This window comes from Carcharodon carcharias, chromosome 18 (genome assembly GCF_017639515.1).
Source record: "Carcharodon carcharias isolate sCarCar2 chromosome 18, sCarCar2.pri, whole genome shotgun sequence".
Lineage (NCBI taxonomy): Eukaryota > Metazoa > Chordata > Chondrichthyes > Lamniformes > Lamnidae > Carcharodon > Carcharodon carcharias.
In genome coordinates this window covers 26,674,129-26,693,366 of record NC_054484.1, presented here as the reverse complement: position 1 = coordinate 26,693,366, position 19,238 = coordinate 26,674,129, and the positions used below count along the sequence as shown (strand labels likewise).

The 19,238-nt window shown below is 39.3% G+C and overlaps 1 protein-coding gene across 6 annotated transcripts in view; it reads left to right on the top strand.

Moving 5' to 3' along the window:
* Positions 1 to 376: 376 nt before the first annotated feature.
* Positions 377 to 19,238, top strand: part of LOC121290524 (sodium/myo-inositol cotransporter-like) — a 30,142-nt gene continuing 11,280 nt past the window's right edge. For 4 of the 6 annotated variants that reach the window (XR_005945815.1, XR_005945813.1, XR_005945814.1 and 1 more), the window contains exons 1-3: positions 377 to 458; positions 7,344 to 7,469; positions 12,183 to 12,413. Coding sequence is in view for 2 of the 6 variants with exons in the window: in XM_041210988.1 (XP_041066922.1) it covers positions 12,516 to 14,666 (2,151 nt within the window). In the remaining 4 variants the exon portion in view is untranslated. Of the gene's footprint in view, positions 459 to 7,343; positions 7,470 to 7,864; positions 7,910 to 12,182; positions 14,759 to 19,238 lie in introns of those variants that run through there. The other 2 variants (XM_041210988.1, XM_041210987.1) reach the window with 2 other exon arrangements.

Here is a 19,238-nt window from a genome sequence, read left to right as displayed (position 1 = left end):
TCAAACCAGGGCTTTGTGCTGCGTCCTGTGTATTTCTCCTCTCTATTTTTCCTTAGTTCTGTTGAAGAGTCATACGGACTCGAAACGTTAACTGTGCTCCTCTCCCGCAGATGCTGACAGACCCGCTGAGCTTTTCCCCAGGTATTTCTGTTTTTGTTTTTGTCCTGGATTGCCAGCCGCCGCCGCCGCAGTTTTTTTCCGCTTTTATATTGAGAGCCAGGCCAACGTCCCGAGGATGCTCTGATTGACAGCACAAGGGACGAATGGAAAGCGAAAACCCGCGCCGTTCGCTCTGATTGGCGGAGCGAGACCCGCCACGGCGTCTGGCGATTGGTGGGGCGTCCGCCGCTGGCTGTTCTTCCCTCTTTTAATCTTGGTGACCTCGGTCCGTTTGTTTATTCAAATCTAACGGTTGGAGCTGCACGTGGAGTGGCGGTGATCCCTTCGGTTTGGACCGGGTGAGTAATCCCAACACTCAAACCGGGGCTTCGCGCTGCGTCCTGTAAAAAAAATAATTTTTTTTAATTAAAAAAAGAATTTTTATGATTGAGAAATCTCAATTTCCAACAGCATAAAGCAGCCGCTGTCAGTAAATAGCACCAACCTGGACCGAATGAAAGGAGGATTTTATATATATATATATATATATATATATATATATAAATGGAGAGCCGTTGATGGGTAATTTTGCTGGAGGGAGGAAGATTCGAGAAGGAGGGAGGGCGAGTCAATGAAAATCCGAGAAGAAATTTTCCACATCGGAAGAGCAAATAGCCCAGGTTGCTGGGTGGGGCGGAGGGAGGGATAGAGAGAGAGAGAGACTGGGCATGCGACGGGGGAGAAGCTTCGAGAGGCGGATGGAGGGAGGGAGGGAGAGACCGCGCATGGGAGAGGGGGAAGAAGCTTCGAGAAGCGGCTGGTGAGGCGGAGGGAGGGAGAGACTGGGCACGGGAGAGGGGGAAGAAGCTTCGAGAAGAGGTGGGGGGGGGCGGCGGATATGGGTGAAAGGAAAACAGTTTCGAATAGGAAGGCAGGAATGGCGATGGGGAGGGGGGAGAGAGAGAGAGGCGGGGGGGGGGAGAAAGGAGGTAAATAAATAAACCTGGAGCCCGGGAGAGGGAACTTTCCGAAAGAATCGGTAAAGGAGGGAAATTAGAGTTATGCCGTGAAACAATCTTCTATTTTTTTAAAGGCTCTACCATAACACGCACGTTTGGATCACCATCTCTTTCATGTTTTTAAAAGCCACTAAAGAAAGCAAGACCATGTCCCCCCTGGAAGGCTCCTCTGATGTGCTCCCGGTTCACCTGGCTGCAAACCACCACTGCCCGAGGTTTTATTCCGACCCGTCCTCCATTTTATAGAAATGAATTGCCTCCGGAGCATTTAGTTTTGAGGCTCTGTTAATTGTTTTGACTGCCCTGGGCTGGGGAGGAAGGTGGTTGGTGGTGGGTGCGGGGGGTCTCGTATTTGCGAAGCAGCTGGAAAGAAAGCAACATTTTGCTGGCTGCGAAATTGCATTTCTGGTTGTCGGACGCATGACCTGAAGTCATTTCGTTCTTGCTTTTAGGTCGCAAGGATTTAATTTGTAGCAAGTACATGGCTTTACCAGAAATATATTTAGACCTTGAGTTTCATTTTTCTAAAGCAGAAAATAAGTCAACATTATATAAATGGTTCACCTTGACGTTTGTAGGAAGATAAGAATTGGAGTAGATCATTGACCCTCTGCCATTCAGGCAAATAAGTGGCTAATTCGTCCCTCAGCTCCATTTTGCCCACCTTTTCTCCATATCCCTTGACCTTGGTTGTGAAAATTTCAGTCAACAGCAGCCACAGCTTTCTTGACTTTTGAAATCCATCCTAATTTTGTGTGGATTTCCCTTCCAACCCCAACAAGGTTAAACCTTTCCCCACTGCTCTATTTGCCCGTTCTTCAAGATGTAGGTTGCTCTCTAGTTTAGGTGAAGGCCATCCTGCATATAAAGGCTTTCCTGGCTCCAAAATCCATTTTCGTGTTGCAGGATTCTAAAACCATCCATTCTGCATGATTCTTCCATCCAAGTGTTAATAGTCATATTATTTTCTTGCATGGTCCAGCCTATAGCCTGGGAGTTGAGCCATAGATTACTATCCTTGGTTCTGCTTCTTAATTTGGAACTTAACTCTTTGCAATCCCCTAATAAATCCTCAAACCTACTCCTATCTATGCTATTGATTCCCACATGATGCTGGCTACTCACTCTAATATTCCAGGACCTTTTGATTTGCCTCCTTAATGCTTCTTTCTCTGGCACCTGAGAAGTACCGTACAATTTCAAACTGTAGATCATGACTACAAAATAATTTGATCTTAAGCCCCTGACTATAGGATCCCCTGCAACTGCTACTTGACCCTTACAATCTGCACTGTTTTTTCCCCCATTGCTCACTATGGTGAAGTTGTTCATGGTTACCCTCCTCTTTAGGAACATAGGAAATGTTAAATGAAAAAAGAGCAAGGCACATCTAGTTCACTTTATGCCATCCTGATCTCTGCATAATGCAAAGAAAAATTACTTTTGTAGCCTTTTTATCCAATCGCTGGTACCTAAACAGCTATGCCTATTTGACAATTTCAGCTCAACAGATAGATTCCCTTTCTACCTTCATCTTTGGCTTCTTACCCTAACTACTGATGGTTACTCAGTCTCCTGTGAATGCTTCACTACTAGCAACCTGTGAGGTGACAACCTTCTGGAATGCCTGCTCCAGAAAATTTTCTCCCTGCCAAATGTTGCTGTGTATCCAGTTGCCTCTCAAGGCCTGGATTGTGATTAGCTACCTGGGACTTTTGCTATTTTCCATTGCAAGATGACGCAGTACCATTTCTGATGAATAAACTAGCAAAATAAACACTGTTTTTTCAAAAGCAAGTCAATTGCAAATCATGTTTATAATCTCATGGTTAAAGCAGGTATTGGGTGCTCCAGCCAATTAAGATGGTATGTGAGCTATATCCTCCTGTTGTATCTTCTGGATTTCTGTTGCCAGGAGCAGTTCGGACTGGGAATAAATGTGACGAATGCTTGGGAGACAGCAGGTCCAAGTCACGGTATGAAGAAAAGGACCCCGTGGGATTAATTTTTCTCATTTCTCATGGATATGTGGTCCAAGCAATGACAGAGGACTATTAAGATTTTGGAGCTTTTATTTTTAAACATGGAGAAATGCTAAGTGAAGTACGGTAATCAACTTGAAACCTTTTTGTTTGATTTTAAATACAAATTTGTAGCTCTAGTTTTACCTAACAGTCTGTTATGTGATGGTTTCTGTAAGTCAGATAAAGATGAACTTATGTACTACTGCCAATGCATATCCGAACTGTTAAAGGGTTCCTTGTATGCTAGCTAGAGATTTTACGTATTTTGTTTGTAAGATCAAGATTTGGTTCTTAGAAAGTGCCTTGATGCTTATGAAAGAAAAGTTTTGCTTTGAACATGATTAAAAATTATTGGGACAAAGTCCAATCAAAAATTGTGGCCTCACATGTTTCTGAAAAGCACATGTTAACTGGAGGCTTTTGATACTGTAAGCAAAACACCAATCTGTATGTACATGTTTGTGTTCACTCAAAGGGCATGGTATCCTGGGTAATATTCCTTACTCAACTGACCCATAAAAAATAGATGAACTGTTCTGAATTTTTTTTAAACAATTACATGTTAGTACTTGCTCTGCGCAAATGAGCTGCTGTGTTTCCTACATTACAACAGAGCATATACTTAAAAATATATATATAATTGTCTATGTGAAGCGATTTGGGAACATCCCAAGGTGATGAAAGGCCCTACATAAAATGCAGCATCTTTTCTTCCCCTGGCCCCCTCCCCTGTTTCCCCTTTTTCTCTGCCTTTTAAATTGACCAGATAGCACTAACCAATTTCTTTTTCCATTATAATAAATAATAAAGTTGCTGCTTATAACATGTTAAGTGCTTCATTAAACATGTCAGCTGTTCGCTATTTAAGCAAAAGCTTGTTTACTGCAACTTGATGAAATGTTGACTATACTTAATAACCTTTGAATTTATCCAGTTATTGGTGTTCTGTTTTTCAGCTTTCTTTAACCTTTTTCTGGCTCTGAATCCTCATCATTTGGTTCAGTTGCCCCTACTGTCCCTCTGAGGATGCTCCTTATCTCCAGCTACCCATTTATTTCACTGCTTGGGCCAATTGTCTCCTTGTGGTCCAAATGCCTGTGCTCCACTCAATTTTGTAATGGATAGGTTGCCAGACACAAGTCTTTTGCTGATCCTGTGCAATGCACTGGCTGCAAATTATAGATGCATAGACCTTGGTTCTCAACATTTAGATACCCCAACAGTCAATGCTTGCTCTCTAGTCTAATGCATTACCTGCTACTTTGACAATGTTTCTCTTTTAAACTGATCATTGATACAGCTTGCAAGTCTCATTAGCACCAACATGTCTTCAATACTCTCCCCTTACCTGGATGAGTGCAGCTCCATCAACATTTAAGAAGCTTGACAAGATCTAGGACAAAGCAGTCCCCTTGATTGGTACCCCAACTACAAACATTCACTTCCTCCACAATCGATGCACAGCCGCAGCAGTGTGTACCATCTACAAGATGTACTGCAGGAACTTGTCAAGGTTCCTTCGACAGCACCTTCCAAAACCACAATTGCTACTGTCTAGAACAACAAGGGTAGCAGACACATGGGAACACCACCACATGGAAGTTCCCCTCCAAGTCACTTTCCATCCTGACTTGGAAATATATCACCGTTCCTTCACTGTATCTGGTCAAAGCCCTGGAACTCCCTAAGCACTGTGGGTGTACCTACATAACATAGACTGCAATGGTTCAAGAAGACAGCTCACCTCCGCCTTCTCAGGACAATTAGGGATGGCAATAAATGCTGACCTAACCAGTGGTGCCCATGTCCTATGAAATGATTTAAAAAAAAATAAGCTGTGGGACTGTACTGTGTTTCGCTAAGGTAGTATTTTTGAAAATGGAAAGGGTAAACATACAAATTGTATGGTCAAGTCCTCCCTGCTTTTAGTGAGGGGCCTGATAATCTAAATCCCAGAGTACTTAAGGAAGTGGCCCTAGAAATAGTGGATGCATTGGTGGTCCTCTTCCAAGATTCTATAGACTCTGGAACAGTTCCTACAGATTGGAGGGTAGCTAATGTAACCCCACTATTTAAAAAGGGAGGCAGAGAGAAAACAATTACAGACCAGTCAGCCTGATGTCGGTAGTGGGGAAAATTCTAAAGTCCGTTATAAAAGATTTAATAGCTGAGCACGTGGAAAACAGTGGCAGAATTGGACAAAGTCAGCATGGATTTATGAAAGGGAAATCATGCTGGACAAATCTACTGGAATTTTTAGAGGATGTAACTAGTAGAGTTGATGAGGGGGAGCCAGTGGATGTGGTTTATTTGAACTTTCAGAAGGCTTTCAACAATGTCCCACATAAGAGATTGGCATGTAAAATTAAAGCGCATGGGATTGGGGGTAGTGTATTGAGATGGATAGAAAACTAGTTGGCAGACAGGAAACAAGGAGTAGGAATAAACGGGTCTTTTTCCGAATGGCAGGCAGTGAATAGTGGGGTACCGCAGGGATGGGTGCTGGGACCCCAGTTATTCACAATATAAATGATTTAGATGAGGGAACTAAATGTAATATCTCCAAATTTGCAGATGACACAAAGCTGGTTGGGAGGGTGAGCTGTGAGGAGGATGCAGAGATGCTTCAGTGTGATTTGAACAAGCTGAGTTAGTGGGCAAATGCGTTGCAGATGCAGTGTAATGTGGATAAATAGGAGGTCATCCACTTTGGTAGCAAAAACAGGAAGGCAGATTATTATCTGAATGGCTATAAATTGAGCGAGGGGAATGTGCAACGAGACCTGGGTGTCCTTGTACACCAATCGTTGAAGGTAAGCATGCAGGTGCAGCAGGTGGTAAAGAAGGCAAATGGTATGTTGGCCGTCATAGCCAGAGGATACGAGTACAGGAACAGGGATGTCTTGCTGCAATTGTACAGGGTCTTGGTGAGACCACACTTGGAATATTGTGTGCAGTTTTGGTCCCCTTATCTGAGGAAGGGTGTACTTACTATAGAGGGAGTGCTGCGAAGGTTTACCCGACTGATTCCTGGGATGGCGGGACTGGCATATGAGGAGAGATTGAGTTGATTAGGATTATATTCGCTGAAGTTCAGAAGAATGAGGGGGGACCTCATAGAAACCTATAAAATTCTAACAGGACTAGATAGGGTAGATGTAGGAAGGATATTCCTGATGGTGGGGGAGTCCAGAACCAGGGGTCACAGTCTGAGCTTATGGGGTGGACCATTTAGGACAGATGAGAAATTTCTTCACCCAGAGAGTGGTGAGCCTATGGAACTCGTTACCACAGAAAGTAGTTGAGACCAAAACATTGTATGTTTTCAAGAAGGAGTTAGATATAGCTCTTGGGGTGAAAGGGTATGGGGGGAAAGTGGGAGCAGGCTATTGAGTTGAATGATCACAATGAATAGCAGAGCAGGCTCAAAAGGCCTGCTGCTAGTTTCTATGTAATAATGTAAACATAAGGTTTTTTTTTGTTCATGGGATGTGGGTGTTGCTGGCTAGGCCAGCATTTATTGCCCATCCTTAATTGCCCTTGTTGAGAGGGCAAGTTTGAATATGTAGTAAGGGCGCTAGATTTGTTAATGAACCAGATGGATTTTTTTATAACAGTCAGTGATGTTTTTGTGGTCATTGTCACTGGACTTTTAATTCCAGATTTTTATTGAGTTCTGTGGTGGGATTTGAACCCAGGTCCCCTGAGCATTACCCTTGGTCTCTGGAATACTAAACTAAGCCAGTGATATTACCACTCTGCCACCACAGCCCCCCTCCTTTTCTTTTTGTTCCTTCCCTTCCCTTTTCTCTTCCCCCACCCCCCAATGGTACTTGATACATAAACTACTTTGTAATGAATTCCAAGAGCTCATCTTCGTAGCTCAAATGCTGTTCTTATTTAAAGCCCTGTTTTCTTAGTTTACAGTAGGTCAAGTTATTGTATGACTAGACATAAGGTAAGTTTTATGCACTGATGATCTGTTCCAATAAAAGCCTCTTGGGGGAAAAAATGTTTGTTATGCTCGTGCAACAAATTCCGAACAATTTGATTTACTTTGAATCAAAATGCAGCAAGGTTCAAGTTCAGTTACAGTAAATAGTCAGCTCAGCTTCAAATTGCTACACTGTCGACATTGATTCAAAGAGTGATTAATTCAAAACTCTCTAATCAAAAGTATGTGCTACATGCTGTACTTTAGGTTGTGTGCCTGACTGAATGAAACTGACTGCATTCTTTGCAAAAAAAAGTTGTGATCCTGAGATTGACCCATTTTCCGTAGCTGAACTGCAGTGCTCACTTTTCAAAACTGCTGGTAACTAAGATGGTGAGTGTTTTTTTTAAACAGAGGTACCAATTTTTCATTGATCTGTGAAATGTATACTGCAGAATTTTATAGGCTAAACAATGGAAGTTATTGCTTTGATTATCTAAAAGCGAATAATATAGTTCTCATGGTAATACAGTTCTATTGGTAAGTGAATTATGATCTTTCACTTGCAACCAACTTTGCTCAAACAAGTTTCTTTGGTATCCGTAATCACTGTATCTCCAAACAAACATTTTTGTGTTTTATTCAAAATGTAATGCAGTTTATATATACATATATAAGCTTTAATTGTTTTTAACATTTATTTGCAATATTTTGTGTATATTTGTACAAAATAAGGTAATAATTTTCAAAATTGTGGTGCTTGACAATGCTAGAATCTGTCCTTTTAGTAGGAAACAGAGTTGGCCTGTGCTTTCCTGAACGGTTTGGGGCTGGTAAGTGACGCATGGAAATAATAGATTTGATGCTTTCAATGTTGAGATACTGTGGAGAAACAACAATAGAATCATAGAATGGTTACAGCACAGAAGGAGGCCATTTGTCTGTAATGTTCATGCTGGCTCTCTGCAGGAGCAACTCAGGTTGGTCTACTATCTGCCTTTTCCCTGTAGCACTGCAAATTCTTTCTCTTCAGATAATCCAATTCTCTTGAAAACCACGTTTGAATCTGTCATCACTAAACTTCTGGGCAGTGCATCTCTTCTAAAAAGTTTTTCCTCATGTCGCCTTTGGTTCTTCCTACCATTCACCTTAACTTGGTGTTCTCTGGTTCTTGACCCTTCTGCCAGGGAGAACAGTTTCTCCCTACTCTTGGTCAGACCTCTCAAGATTTTTGATACCTTTATCAAATCTCTTCTTAACTTTTCTTTTCTAAGGAGAACAATCCCAACTTCTCCAATCTACCTAAGTAGCTGAACTCCCTCAAATGCTTTAATTTTAAAGTATTATAGCAAGACAGGTTACAATGAAGCTTTGTCTAACACTTGTTAGATCATACTTGCAGTGTTGTGTAACATCAAATAGCATTTGTCAATTCACTTCAAAAGAGGTACAGGAGGTGAGACGAAAAACTCATCAATTACTCTAAATGTAAAATGGTGAGGTATGAGAAGAGTTAGGATAAGTTGTGAACAGCAGTGGCCCAGCACTGATCCTTGCGGAACACAACCCCCCCACCTTCCGTTACTCTGAATAACTATTCTGCTTTCTATCTTGAAGCCAGCTATCAATCCATTCTGCCACTTGTCAGCTGACTCCACATACTCTGACTTTATTCATCAGTCTGTTATGGGGTCTTTTATTGAAGGCCTTCTGAAAATACAAATAAATTGCATTGACTGATTACCATTGTCCCCTATCTCTGTTACCGTCTCAAAAAATTCAATAAGAATGGTCAAGTGAGATTTTCCCTTTTGATCTCTGTTGACTATTCATTGTATTTTTTTCTTTTCGAGATGTTCTCTTCTTTAGGAATTCCATTATTTATTCCTACACCAATGTTAAACTGATCCATAATTCCTTGGACATGTTCTTGTCCCCCTTCTTAAATGTTAGCTATCTGCCAGAACTCTGGCACTACATCTTTTGTTAATGATACATGTAGTAATGCCTCTGCTATCTCTTTCAATTCTTTTAAAATGCATGGATGCATCTAGCTTGACCAGGGACTTTATTCTCTGAGCGTTTATTTTATTCTGTCCGTACCTTTTTTATTTTAACTCTGCTTTATCTCATTACTTGTCTCATCATTCAATGTCATGTTTACCTGTTCTATTTTCCTTGTAAATACAAAACTAAATAATTTAATATTTCTGCCATCTTTCAATTTCAATTATTACCTGTGACAATATCCTGTCTATCCCCGAATAGTCCTATTCCCACACCAACTGCCTTTTTAAATGGATGTACCTGTAAAATATTTTATTACTATTTGTTTTATGTTCCTAGTTCTCCTTTGCCTTTCTGTTCTGACTTCTCTCCTAATCTGTCTTCTGTCCCATTCTCTCCTATCAAGCCTCTATGTATTTAATACATGCCACTTTCCTATCCCTCCGTTGTTCCCTTTTATGTATTTATCCGTCCATGGAGTCTCACTAGTGTTTAGGTTCTTACCTTTCAGTGGAATATATTTTTTCTGCACTCTGAACAGCGTTTGAAATATTTCCCATTGTTCTACACGGTTATTTCCAAAAATTATTGTCCATTTTATTTTCCCAAGTTCTATTCCCTGCCTGTCAAAATTGGCTTTTCTCCAGTCTATTAACCTGGTTTTCGTCATTCTTATGTTCTTTTCTCTTAGTATCTTAAAAGCTTGTTATACTATGATCACTATTGCCCAGATGTTGCCCCACTTTTGCTCTTATCTGCTCTGTTTCATTCCCTATTACTAGATCCAATAGCGGATCTTCCCATGTTGGGCTTTTTACACATTAGAACATAGTTTAAATTAGGACATAAAGCAGTCTTATACACAATGTATAAATTTCATTCCCTTATCTCTTTTACCTACCACTTCTGTACATTTAGTATTGGGGTAGATGAAATTCTCCATTAATATTCTGTTTTCCTACTCAGCTCCTTTAATTTATCTGCATTGTTCTTCTTCCACTATTAGATGGTCCATAGAAGTCACCTTATTATGTGATTCATCCTTTACCATCTTTTATTTATATCAATATGGTTTTTGTCTTGCTGATAGCTGTATTCCTTTGTATTGCTGCTGTTAGCCCTAGTGAGCTTGGCTTCTCCACTTACTCTTTTTCATCCCCCCTCATTTCTAATTGTTATACCCGGAGTGTTTAATTCCTAGCCTTAATTTCTCTAGCCTTTTTCATGTATCACTAGATGTACATAAACAATATGATGTGCCCCTATCCTGAATTCCTTAGGAAGGTGTCAGTATATAGAATTGGAAATTAGTATTTGAATGTATCAACTCAGTCCCAAAGTTTAGATTTCTTAGCTCGTCTCCAGTAGCCCTGTCTGCCAAAACAGCATCTATCATCCCAATAAAATTATACTCCCAATTCTGCTGCGTATTTGGGTAGGCTGTTTAACATGTTTACTGCTCTGAGGAAGTTTTTTTTTGTCAATTAACTTTAAATCCACGTACCTGATATCTTAGACCCTGTGAGTTTTTCTATTTATATGAAATTCTTATATATTTCGAAGACCTATTAACCACAGTATACAATAGATGGGGAGAGTTCAAAGCAAGCTTAGTTATTAAGATCAGAAGGAGAGAGAAATTTCAACTAGTGAAAAGTAAATTCAAAACCGATGCATTGGAAAAACAAAACTTTACTGTGAATGACAAACCTTGGGAATAATCTATCGGAGCGGTAATTGAATGGAACGTTGGTGGTGTTTGAAAAGGCAATTGAATGCAAGGCTGAGAAAGTGCTAGAGGGATTAACTTTGGACTTTCTGCTTTTTTATCTGAATGACAAAAGGATAGGTTGATATTTGTCAGGCAATCAATTTTGGGTGCTTGAAATTTACCGTTTAAGGATAAATGACTGTTGGCGCTATGATTTGAACTCATTTGATGTGCTTATGCCACCAGAGAAACATTTATTTTAGTTTTCTCAAATGTTGTTGATTGCACCAAGTTTTTAACCTATCACCATATCCTATTTCAGTTGTTAGATTTAGTTGTTTTGAATAATGATCATCTCAACTGCTTTTTGTTAGCACTGTTAAGCATTTTGCTAAGTAATATGCTTTGAAGTGTGAATCTCTATGCTTTTAATCAACTATAAAGTGCACTAAGTGCTTTTAATGAATTTGTAACTTCAATTTGTCTTGTCTGCTTTTGACATAACTGGATTTAGTGCCACAGATATGTGATGCATAAGATATGTCATATTTTCTAAACTTGTGATTTGTTTTCTTACAGTGAATTGTTGTGGAGCTCTGTTCTAGAGCTATAATGGGCTATAAATCCATGATTTTGAGTGAGGCAAATTAGCACTCTAGCTCTCTACCTGCTTAATCAACAGTTTTTGTTCAGTGATATCATAAATCCACATATGTACATTATGACAACTTTTTGTGCATGTACACCCATTTGTACAACTGGTTTTATACCTGTGGTTTATGGTTTCACAAGCCACAACAAAATAAAATAATTATATCTCTTTAACTGTGTTTACAAAAACTTGATTTGGTCCTGCTGCAAGTGATGTGCATTTAATGACACAGTCTTTTATTAAATCTAACTTTTAATTTGGCATTTTAAGTGGAATTGTGAGAAGTTGCAAATAAAATGTGTTGTATAAATTGTCTGGCACTGATTGCTTAACTAAAGTAGATTATTTATTTGTCTTACGATTGTTACAACTAACGAGTTTGCAGTTGCATAGCTTTGTTTCCTTTTCATAAAGCTGCCAGTCTAAAGTGTATCTTTATAATTCCAGTTTTCTTTCCATACCCTGGATGCTTTAATTTATTCCATTAGGAGTATGTCTTGGCACATTCACCTTTAATTGTGGTGGGCTGTGAAAGAAAGCCAGGTGATAGTAATCATGTGTTTGGCTTACCCTACCATTTTTACATTTTTTTTAAAAAGCTTTTTTGGTATATCATTGTGTGTATTAAGATGTTTAAATAGTTTTGTTTTCCAGCCATTTAATTTTTATTTTGTGTATAAGCCTGATGAGTATAATTCTAATATCCTCTTTGTCTTTTGTCTTTGCTGTCTTGCAGGAGTGTAACTCTATTCCTCACTAGACCTGTCAGCAACAGCTAAGAAATTCAACACCAACAAATTAAGCACTGGCAGTCTTGTGGAATGCTACTAAAAAAGAGCATGAGAAATAGTCAGAAGTGAAGTTAACAAGATAAATAGTAGTTGGAATCCCAGTACCTGTGCAACTGGAATCCTATAATTTCGATCAGGGCAGCAAACTAAAGGACAAAGTATTACCATTCTGTATTGTATGTTCTTTTTCTCCCCTTTTATTTTACTGCTGTCAAGTAACAGGGTTGGCCATTGCCTGAATATCCTTTGTAAACTGAATTAAATCTGTACTGTATAAAATGTTTGGGTTGATGGAAACAGCTGACTTGGCTGTTGTAGGACTTTATTTTATTCTTGTATTGTGCATTGGGTTTTTTGTGATGTGGAAGTCCAACAGAAGTACTGTGAGTGGGTACTTTCTTGCAGGACGATCCATGACCTGGATGGCAATAGGTGCTTCATTGTTTGTGAGCAATATTGGCAGTGAACATTTCATTGGGTTAGCAGGATCTGGAGCAGCCAGTGGGTTTGCAGTGGGAGCTTGGGAGTTAAATGCAATGTTGATTTTACAGGTATTAGGTTGGATTTTCATCCCTGTCTACATCAGGTCTGGTGTATATACAATGCCACAATACCTTTCCAAACGTTATGGCGGTAACAGAATAAAAATCTATTTTGCATTGTTGTCCTTACTATTGTATGTTTTTACAAAGCTTTCCATCGATTTGTATGCTGGTGCACTGTTCATCCGGGCGTCACTTGGTTGGGACCTATATCTCTCTATCATCGTTTTGATTGGGTTGACTGCAGTGTTAACTGTCACAGGAGGACTTGTGGCTGTCATCTACACAGACGTTCTGCAGGCCATTCTTATGATTGGTGGAGCTTTAACATTGATGGTTGTCGGTATGATCAAGGTGGGAGGTTTTGAAGAACTCAAACGACAATATATGCTAGCCTCACCAAATGTTACAGCAGTCATTACTTCATTCAACTTAAGTTCTGCCAGTACTTGCCGTATCCACCCAAAAGAAGATTCTCTAAAGATGTTACGTGAACCAACTGATGAGGATATTCCTTGGCCTGGTTTCCTGTTGGGTCAAACACCAGCTTCTGTTTGGTATTGGTGTGCCGACCAAGTCATTGTACAGCGCGTCTTGGCAGCAAAAAACATTGCTCATGCCAAAGGAGCCACCCTGATGGCTGGTTTTCTGAAACTCTTGCCTATGTTTATCATAGTCGTCCCAGGCATGATTTCCAGAGTCCTCTTTACTGATGAAATTGCTTGCATTAATCCAGAGCACTGTATGCAAGTATGTGGCAGCAGAGCTGGGTGCTCAAATATTGCCTATCCACGATTAGCATTGGGAATCTTGCCTGTAGGTCTTCGTGGCTTAATGATGGCTGTCATGATAGCAGCTTTAATGAGTGATTTGGATTCCATATTCAATAGTGCCAGCACCATATTTACCCTTGATGTTTACAAGCATATTCGAAAGGCTGCCAGCTCTCGAGAACTTATGATAGTAGGTCGTCTGTTTGTTGTCTTCATGGTAGCTGTAAGCATTGCTTGGGTTCCTATAATTGTAGAGATGCAGGGAGGACAAATGTATCTTTACATTCAAGAGGTAGCAGATTATCTCACCCCACCAGTAGCAGCCCTGTTTCTTCTTGGTATTTTCTGGAAGCGCTGCAATGAGCAGGGGGCTTTCTGTGGAGGGTTGATTGGATCCATTTTGGGAATCACACGCTTGATTCTTGCTTTTATATATCACATGCCAGAATGTGACCAGTCTGACACCAGACCAAGTTTTATCAGAAATATTCACTACATGTATGTAGCAGCAGTTTTGTTTTGGACCACTATTATTACAGCAGTAGTAGGGAGTCTGCTGACCCCTCCTCCTTCCAGAGACCTGATTTGCAACACCACATTCTGGGCATTAAAAGACACACAAGACATTGAAAGCTGCCAGAAGGAAGAATCTGATAAATTAACAGACAAAAGTTTGGTAAAATGTAGTGATACCAGATGTGCCGATATTTCTGATTGTAAGCACAAAGATGAGGATTCATCTCCACTGACTGGTCAAATAGAATTAGTTCTATTAATGCCTGGAAGTGGTGACCCCAAATCTGTGAGCTCTTTATGTACTGCTGAAGATCAGACACACAATGACCTTTATATAAATGGCCAAACAACTGTTGTGGACCAAATGGATAAGGAGGAACATAACTTACAAAGGAAGAACATATGGTGGCAATATTTTGATCAGTGTTGTGGAATTAAAAGTTACAGTATGAAAAAAACAGCAAAAGATTCTGTAGAAAGTGAAGTTACTTCCTTACAAATGTTGCAGGAGAGCCCAAAAATTAAATTCTTACTAAATGTTGGACTTGTTGTTGTATGGTCAATTGGTATATTCATGTTTATCTATTTTTCTCTGTAAAATGATTGCAATTATATGATAATTGTGTTCCCAATTCCCCTGCCCTGAGGCGATGTTCCCTTCTTTGGTCAAGTTTGAAAAAGTTAAAAAGGTCAGGCTTTAGTTTTGCAGTCCCTTTGGTTAGGTGATGATGCATTTTTACATGTTTGTTGAATTAATCTGTTTAGTTTGTAAATTGTTTTATGTACTGAGACATAAGCACTTGAGACCACTTATTTGATAGGGCAGTATCTGTTTCTTCCTGTTCTAGTTTCCTCAAAATTGTGGCATATGCGGCTTAAAAATGATTGGCTGGGGTGAAGTCAGAAGTGTATGGATCTGAAATGGTTTCATATGTAGCTGTTGCAACATAAATTCCCAGAACCAGTATGCGATTCCACATCTCTTGTAAATGAATCCTTTGTTGCTAAGTAAAACCAGCCATATAATTTAGAAGTTAATTACTTTTTTCCTTATTTGTCCTTGGAGAGTGAAGATGCAACAGAAGTTTAAGAGAATGTGTGCAAGTTGATGTACAAATCACAAATCAGAATATTTTTTGCGAAGCTGACTGCAGTGTAGGGTTAAGGATCGTATAATAATTGCTGTGCAATTTGCATTCTTTTTTAATATAAAAATAATGTTAGCTGCACAGAAAAAATCCAAAACTTAACACAGGATTTGAAATACATGTATCCCTTCATCTCCTGGTGTATATTTTCTGAAAGACTTGCATCTGGTAATATTTGACAATTGAAGTGTGGAAATCTAACCACCTAATTGTTGTCCAAATATCCTCTTTCATTATGATGTTATTTCTAACTCCGCTCCTCTGAAGTCTTTGAACATGTCTCTTCTCGGCTGTATGTACATTGCTTCTGAAACACCCTGCTTCAGTCTGGTTCCTACCTGCTGGTGGTACTTGCCAAAATCTTGATTAACATTTTCTGTAGCTTCAATTGTGGTGCTTTTATCTTTCTTTTGTTGTCTTGGATCTATCTCTAGAATTGCACATGGTTGATAATTCCACCTTCCAGTGCCTCTTCTGTGGCTCCATCCAAAGCAATCCAAATGCAGCGAGTGCATCTTCAAAATGGCTTTTCATCCATCTGTGAATTGTCATTTGTGAAGCACCCCAGCCCAAGGATCAATCTTCCTCCTCTTCTTGATGGATGTGCTATTTCCTGGCAACAACATCTGCTAGGCTAGACTTCCTTCTATGTGTTTGATGACTCTCAACTCTATCATCACCAATTCTCTTAACTCCTTGAATGCCTCTGTATCTGTCAAACAGCTTTGATAAATCCTGTCATTACCATAGCTTTCCCCTACAAAGCAATGTGAAGATGAATGTCTTGGGCAACTGCCATAAATTCTTGTTCCCTTGCTACTGATTCCATTCATTTTCTTTTGTAACCTTGGTGTAATATTTAACACCAAGCAGAGCTTTAAATTCTATACATTTATTGAGATTGCTTACTTCCACATCTGCAGCATTATATATCGTGGCTCCTATGTCTGCTAGAACCTTTTATATGCTATTTATACTTCATTATTAACTATTATAATGCCCTTCTCGTTAGTCTGCTATCCTCCATTCGTAACTCCTAAGTTATGTAAAACCCTGCTGGTCATGTCCGTTTTGCACTCTAATTTGTCCATCTCTTCCAACTTGCTAACCTCCAGTGTCCCCTGCTCTCCCATTGAATCATGGGATTATTTTACATTCTTGCCCCACTCTGCGAGTTTTTTCATATAACCCCTCCTGAAAATTTTTTGTTCTCTGATTCAAACCTATTCACCTCTCTTTCCTCCCATCATTTGTCTTTTGACTGCATTACTTCTGCTCTCCAGAACATGCTTGCTCTTTGCTTTTTCACTTTTTATGCCTCAAAAAAAAAATCACATTAGATCCCAACTCTTCAGTCAAGCTTTTCAACCCATCTCTTAATCCATCTGCCTCTGCATTTGTTCATACGGTTGTTAGTGTAAAGAACTGTGGGACTTGTTCTGCTTTTGAAGGCACTCAACAGACGCAAGTTATTAATGCAATTAGTTCAGAACAAATTGAGCATAGCAAATTTTTCGTTTGAATAGTTGATTTATTATTCTTACGTGGACCATACAATTGGATCAATTTGCCTGAATTGTATCAAAAGACTGATTTCTTAGGACCCCCCCCCCTTTAAGTTTCGCTGTTGTCCTTGCTATGAGTTTCAAATTTGATCTTTAAAAAATATTTCAATTGACTGAAACTGTCAGGTTTAACTGTTGTTGAGGTGTATCCCACTTGTTGAACTATTTAGCATTGTAGTTTGCTGCCTACCTGCTTGTTCACTGTATGCTCTTGTTCACACCTACAGGTGGAACACACTCAAGATGGCAGTTTAGGCCAAAGTCAAGTAGACTATATTTGCACAATTATAATTTACAGAAGCAAACATTCAGTTGAATAATCGGCTTTTTAAAATTGCTTTGAATATGGCTAAATGTTCAATCTTGTAGGCTTTGGTGATTGTGCTGTGTGCATTTTTTAATTCCATCGAGTCTTTTTTCACTATGATGTGAAAATGAACAAATGTGTTTTTAAACTTGGTGTCCGGAAATAACAGCAACTTGCAGCATTTGGAAAGATCTCTTTATCTTTGAATACTTGTATGTCATCTAGCTTTGTCTAGAGAACATCTCAATGTCTGTTTCACATCTATAAACTTCATATGCAGCTAGCATTTCAAAGCTAGGAAGGAATTTCTGAAGCAAATAATATGTAATCCTCTCTGAACCCATACACCTCCCACATGTGCCTCTTTTCCATTCACTCACTCTTGAACAGACAATTGGGTTATTGTTCTGCAAACATAAAACTCATTTCCTTGCCTCTTTTCTTATCCTCTACTATGCACTCAAAAAGCAGCAGTTAACGACATATTTTAAATTCACTATTTTGGGACTATCAAAATTTCATTTAAATTGGAGATGGTTTTGATACTTCCGTTTTGTTCATTGAATATTCAAATGTCACTAATTATAGAATGGTGCATTTATGAACTTTGCATAAAAAGCAATCCTTAGCAATGCTAAGTGTTACTTTAATATGTTTCAAAGAAAATTACTAATCGATGTATGTTAAGAGATTCTACTTGAGGATGGGCTGCAATGATTTTAAGAATGCTCAGTATGGGAAATTCTGCATTTGACATATTTCTGCTGCCAGTAATGCGAACAAGTTTCTTTTTTTCTAGCTACTTTTGGGAGAGGAAAGCAAAATTGAACCAGTCTGGTATTACAGTTTCCACGATGAGTTTAGTGACTAATCAAAGTCACTTCTGTAGTGCAGTTGCAGACTAAGCATAACTGATTTGCTGGAAATTAGATGCACTAAGTTTTTTATGACTTAATATTGGACATTTGGCAACTCATCTGGCTGACTGTACACTGCATAAAGGAATTGAAAACGCGCATTAATTTTTTTTAATGCTTTCAATGGAGAAATTGAAGTTTGGATTGTACATCTTTCTTGGTAACTTGGAAGGAAAGCCACAAAAAATAAAGTGGAACAAAAGTTTGCAATCAGCAATATTAGAACCATTTTTCCAAAATTAATGGTATATCTTGGGTGTCTGGCATGGTACACACAAGGTGATAGAAATATCAAGGGAACTGCCTTGTGACATTGCTGAAATTTGTTATTTATGAAGGCCAAGATAAAGGAAAGAGATGAGAAAACAACCTTATTGTGGGCAGGATATTTTTAGGCACCAGACATTATTTGTTTAATTTCACAGCCAGTGCTTTGCAAAGCCTATGAGTAAATATGAATGAACTGCATTGAGGGAATGTTATAGATGGTGCAGCAGAGAAATATGTGCCCAGGTTTCCCTTTGAATATTTGTGATTTTAGATTCTGTGGGATAATCTGTTCAACTTGGGAGCTACAAAGAAGTTGAGGCAGAGTTCTGATGTGGTTTGTAACAAATGCAGCTGTGGGAATGTATTTTTAAGTATCTGACCTTAGATGATATGACCATTGGTAAACTGTGGAAGTTAGTTGGACTTGAGTTAGTTGGGCTAGTGGCTGAATGTGGAGTGGGAGGGCTAATCTCAAGGTCCTGGATATTGTGAATTTTTTCTAGAAATTGAAGTTCTATCTCTTATCCTGGTGCAGGAACATTGGTAGCCACTGTTCACTGTCCAGTTTTAAGGTGATTGGTATCACACCTTTAGCTGGGTGCATAAAACTGAGGAATTGATGATATGTCTATTAGTCCATAATTACAGCCACAATCATACCCAGTCATGGTAGCAAAATGCAACAAAAAATGCAGGTGGATTTCAAGATCCTAGTAGCTATATTGTCAGGTTTTGCAAAAGGCCTGTTTCTCGTGAACTTGTTTTTGATATTACCAATTGCTTAGCATCTATCTTTTAAATCTTATGCTATGGTACTGTCAGCTATCCTCCTGTCTTCCTTTCCCTCTCCTCATTGTGTGAGCGCATGGAATGCCCATTGACAATCGCCCTATCTGTTTCCTCAGAGGAAGAAAGACATTGGAGGTCGGCCAGACTGGTTAGCCAGCACCAGAGGTGCAAAGC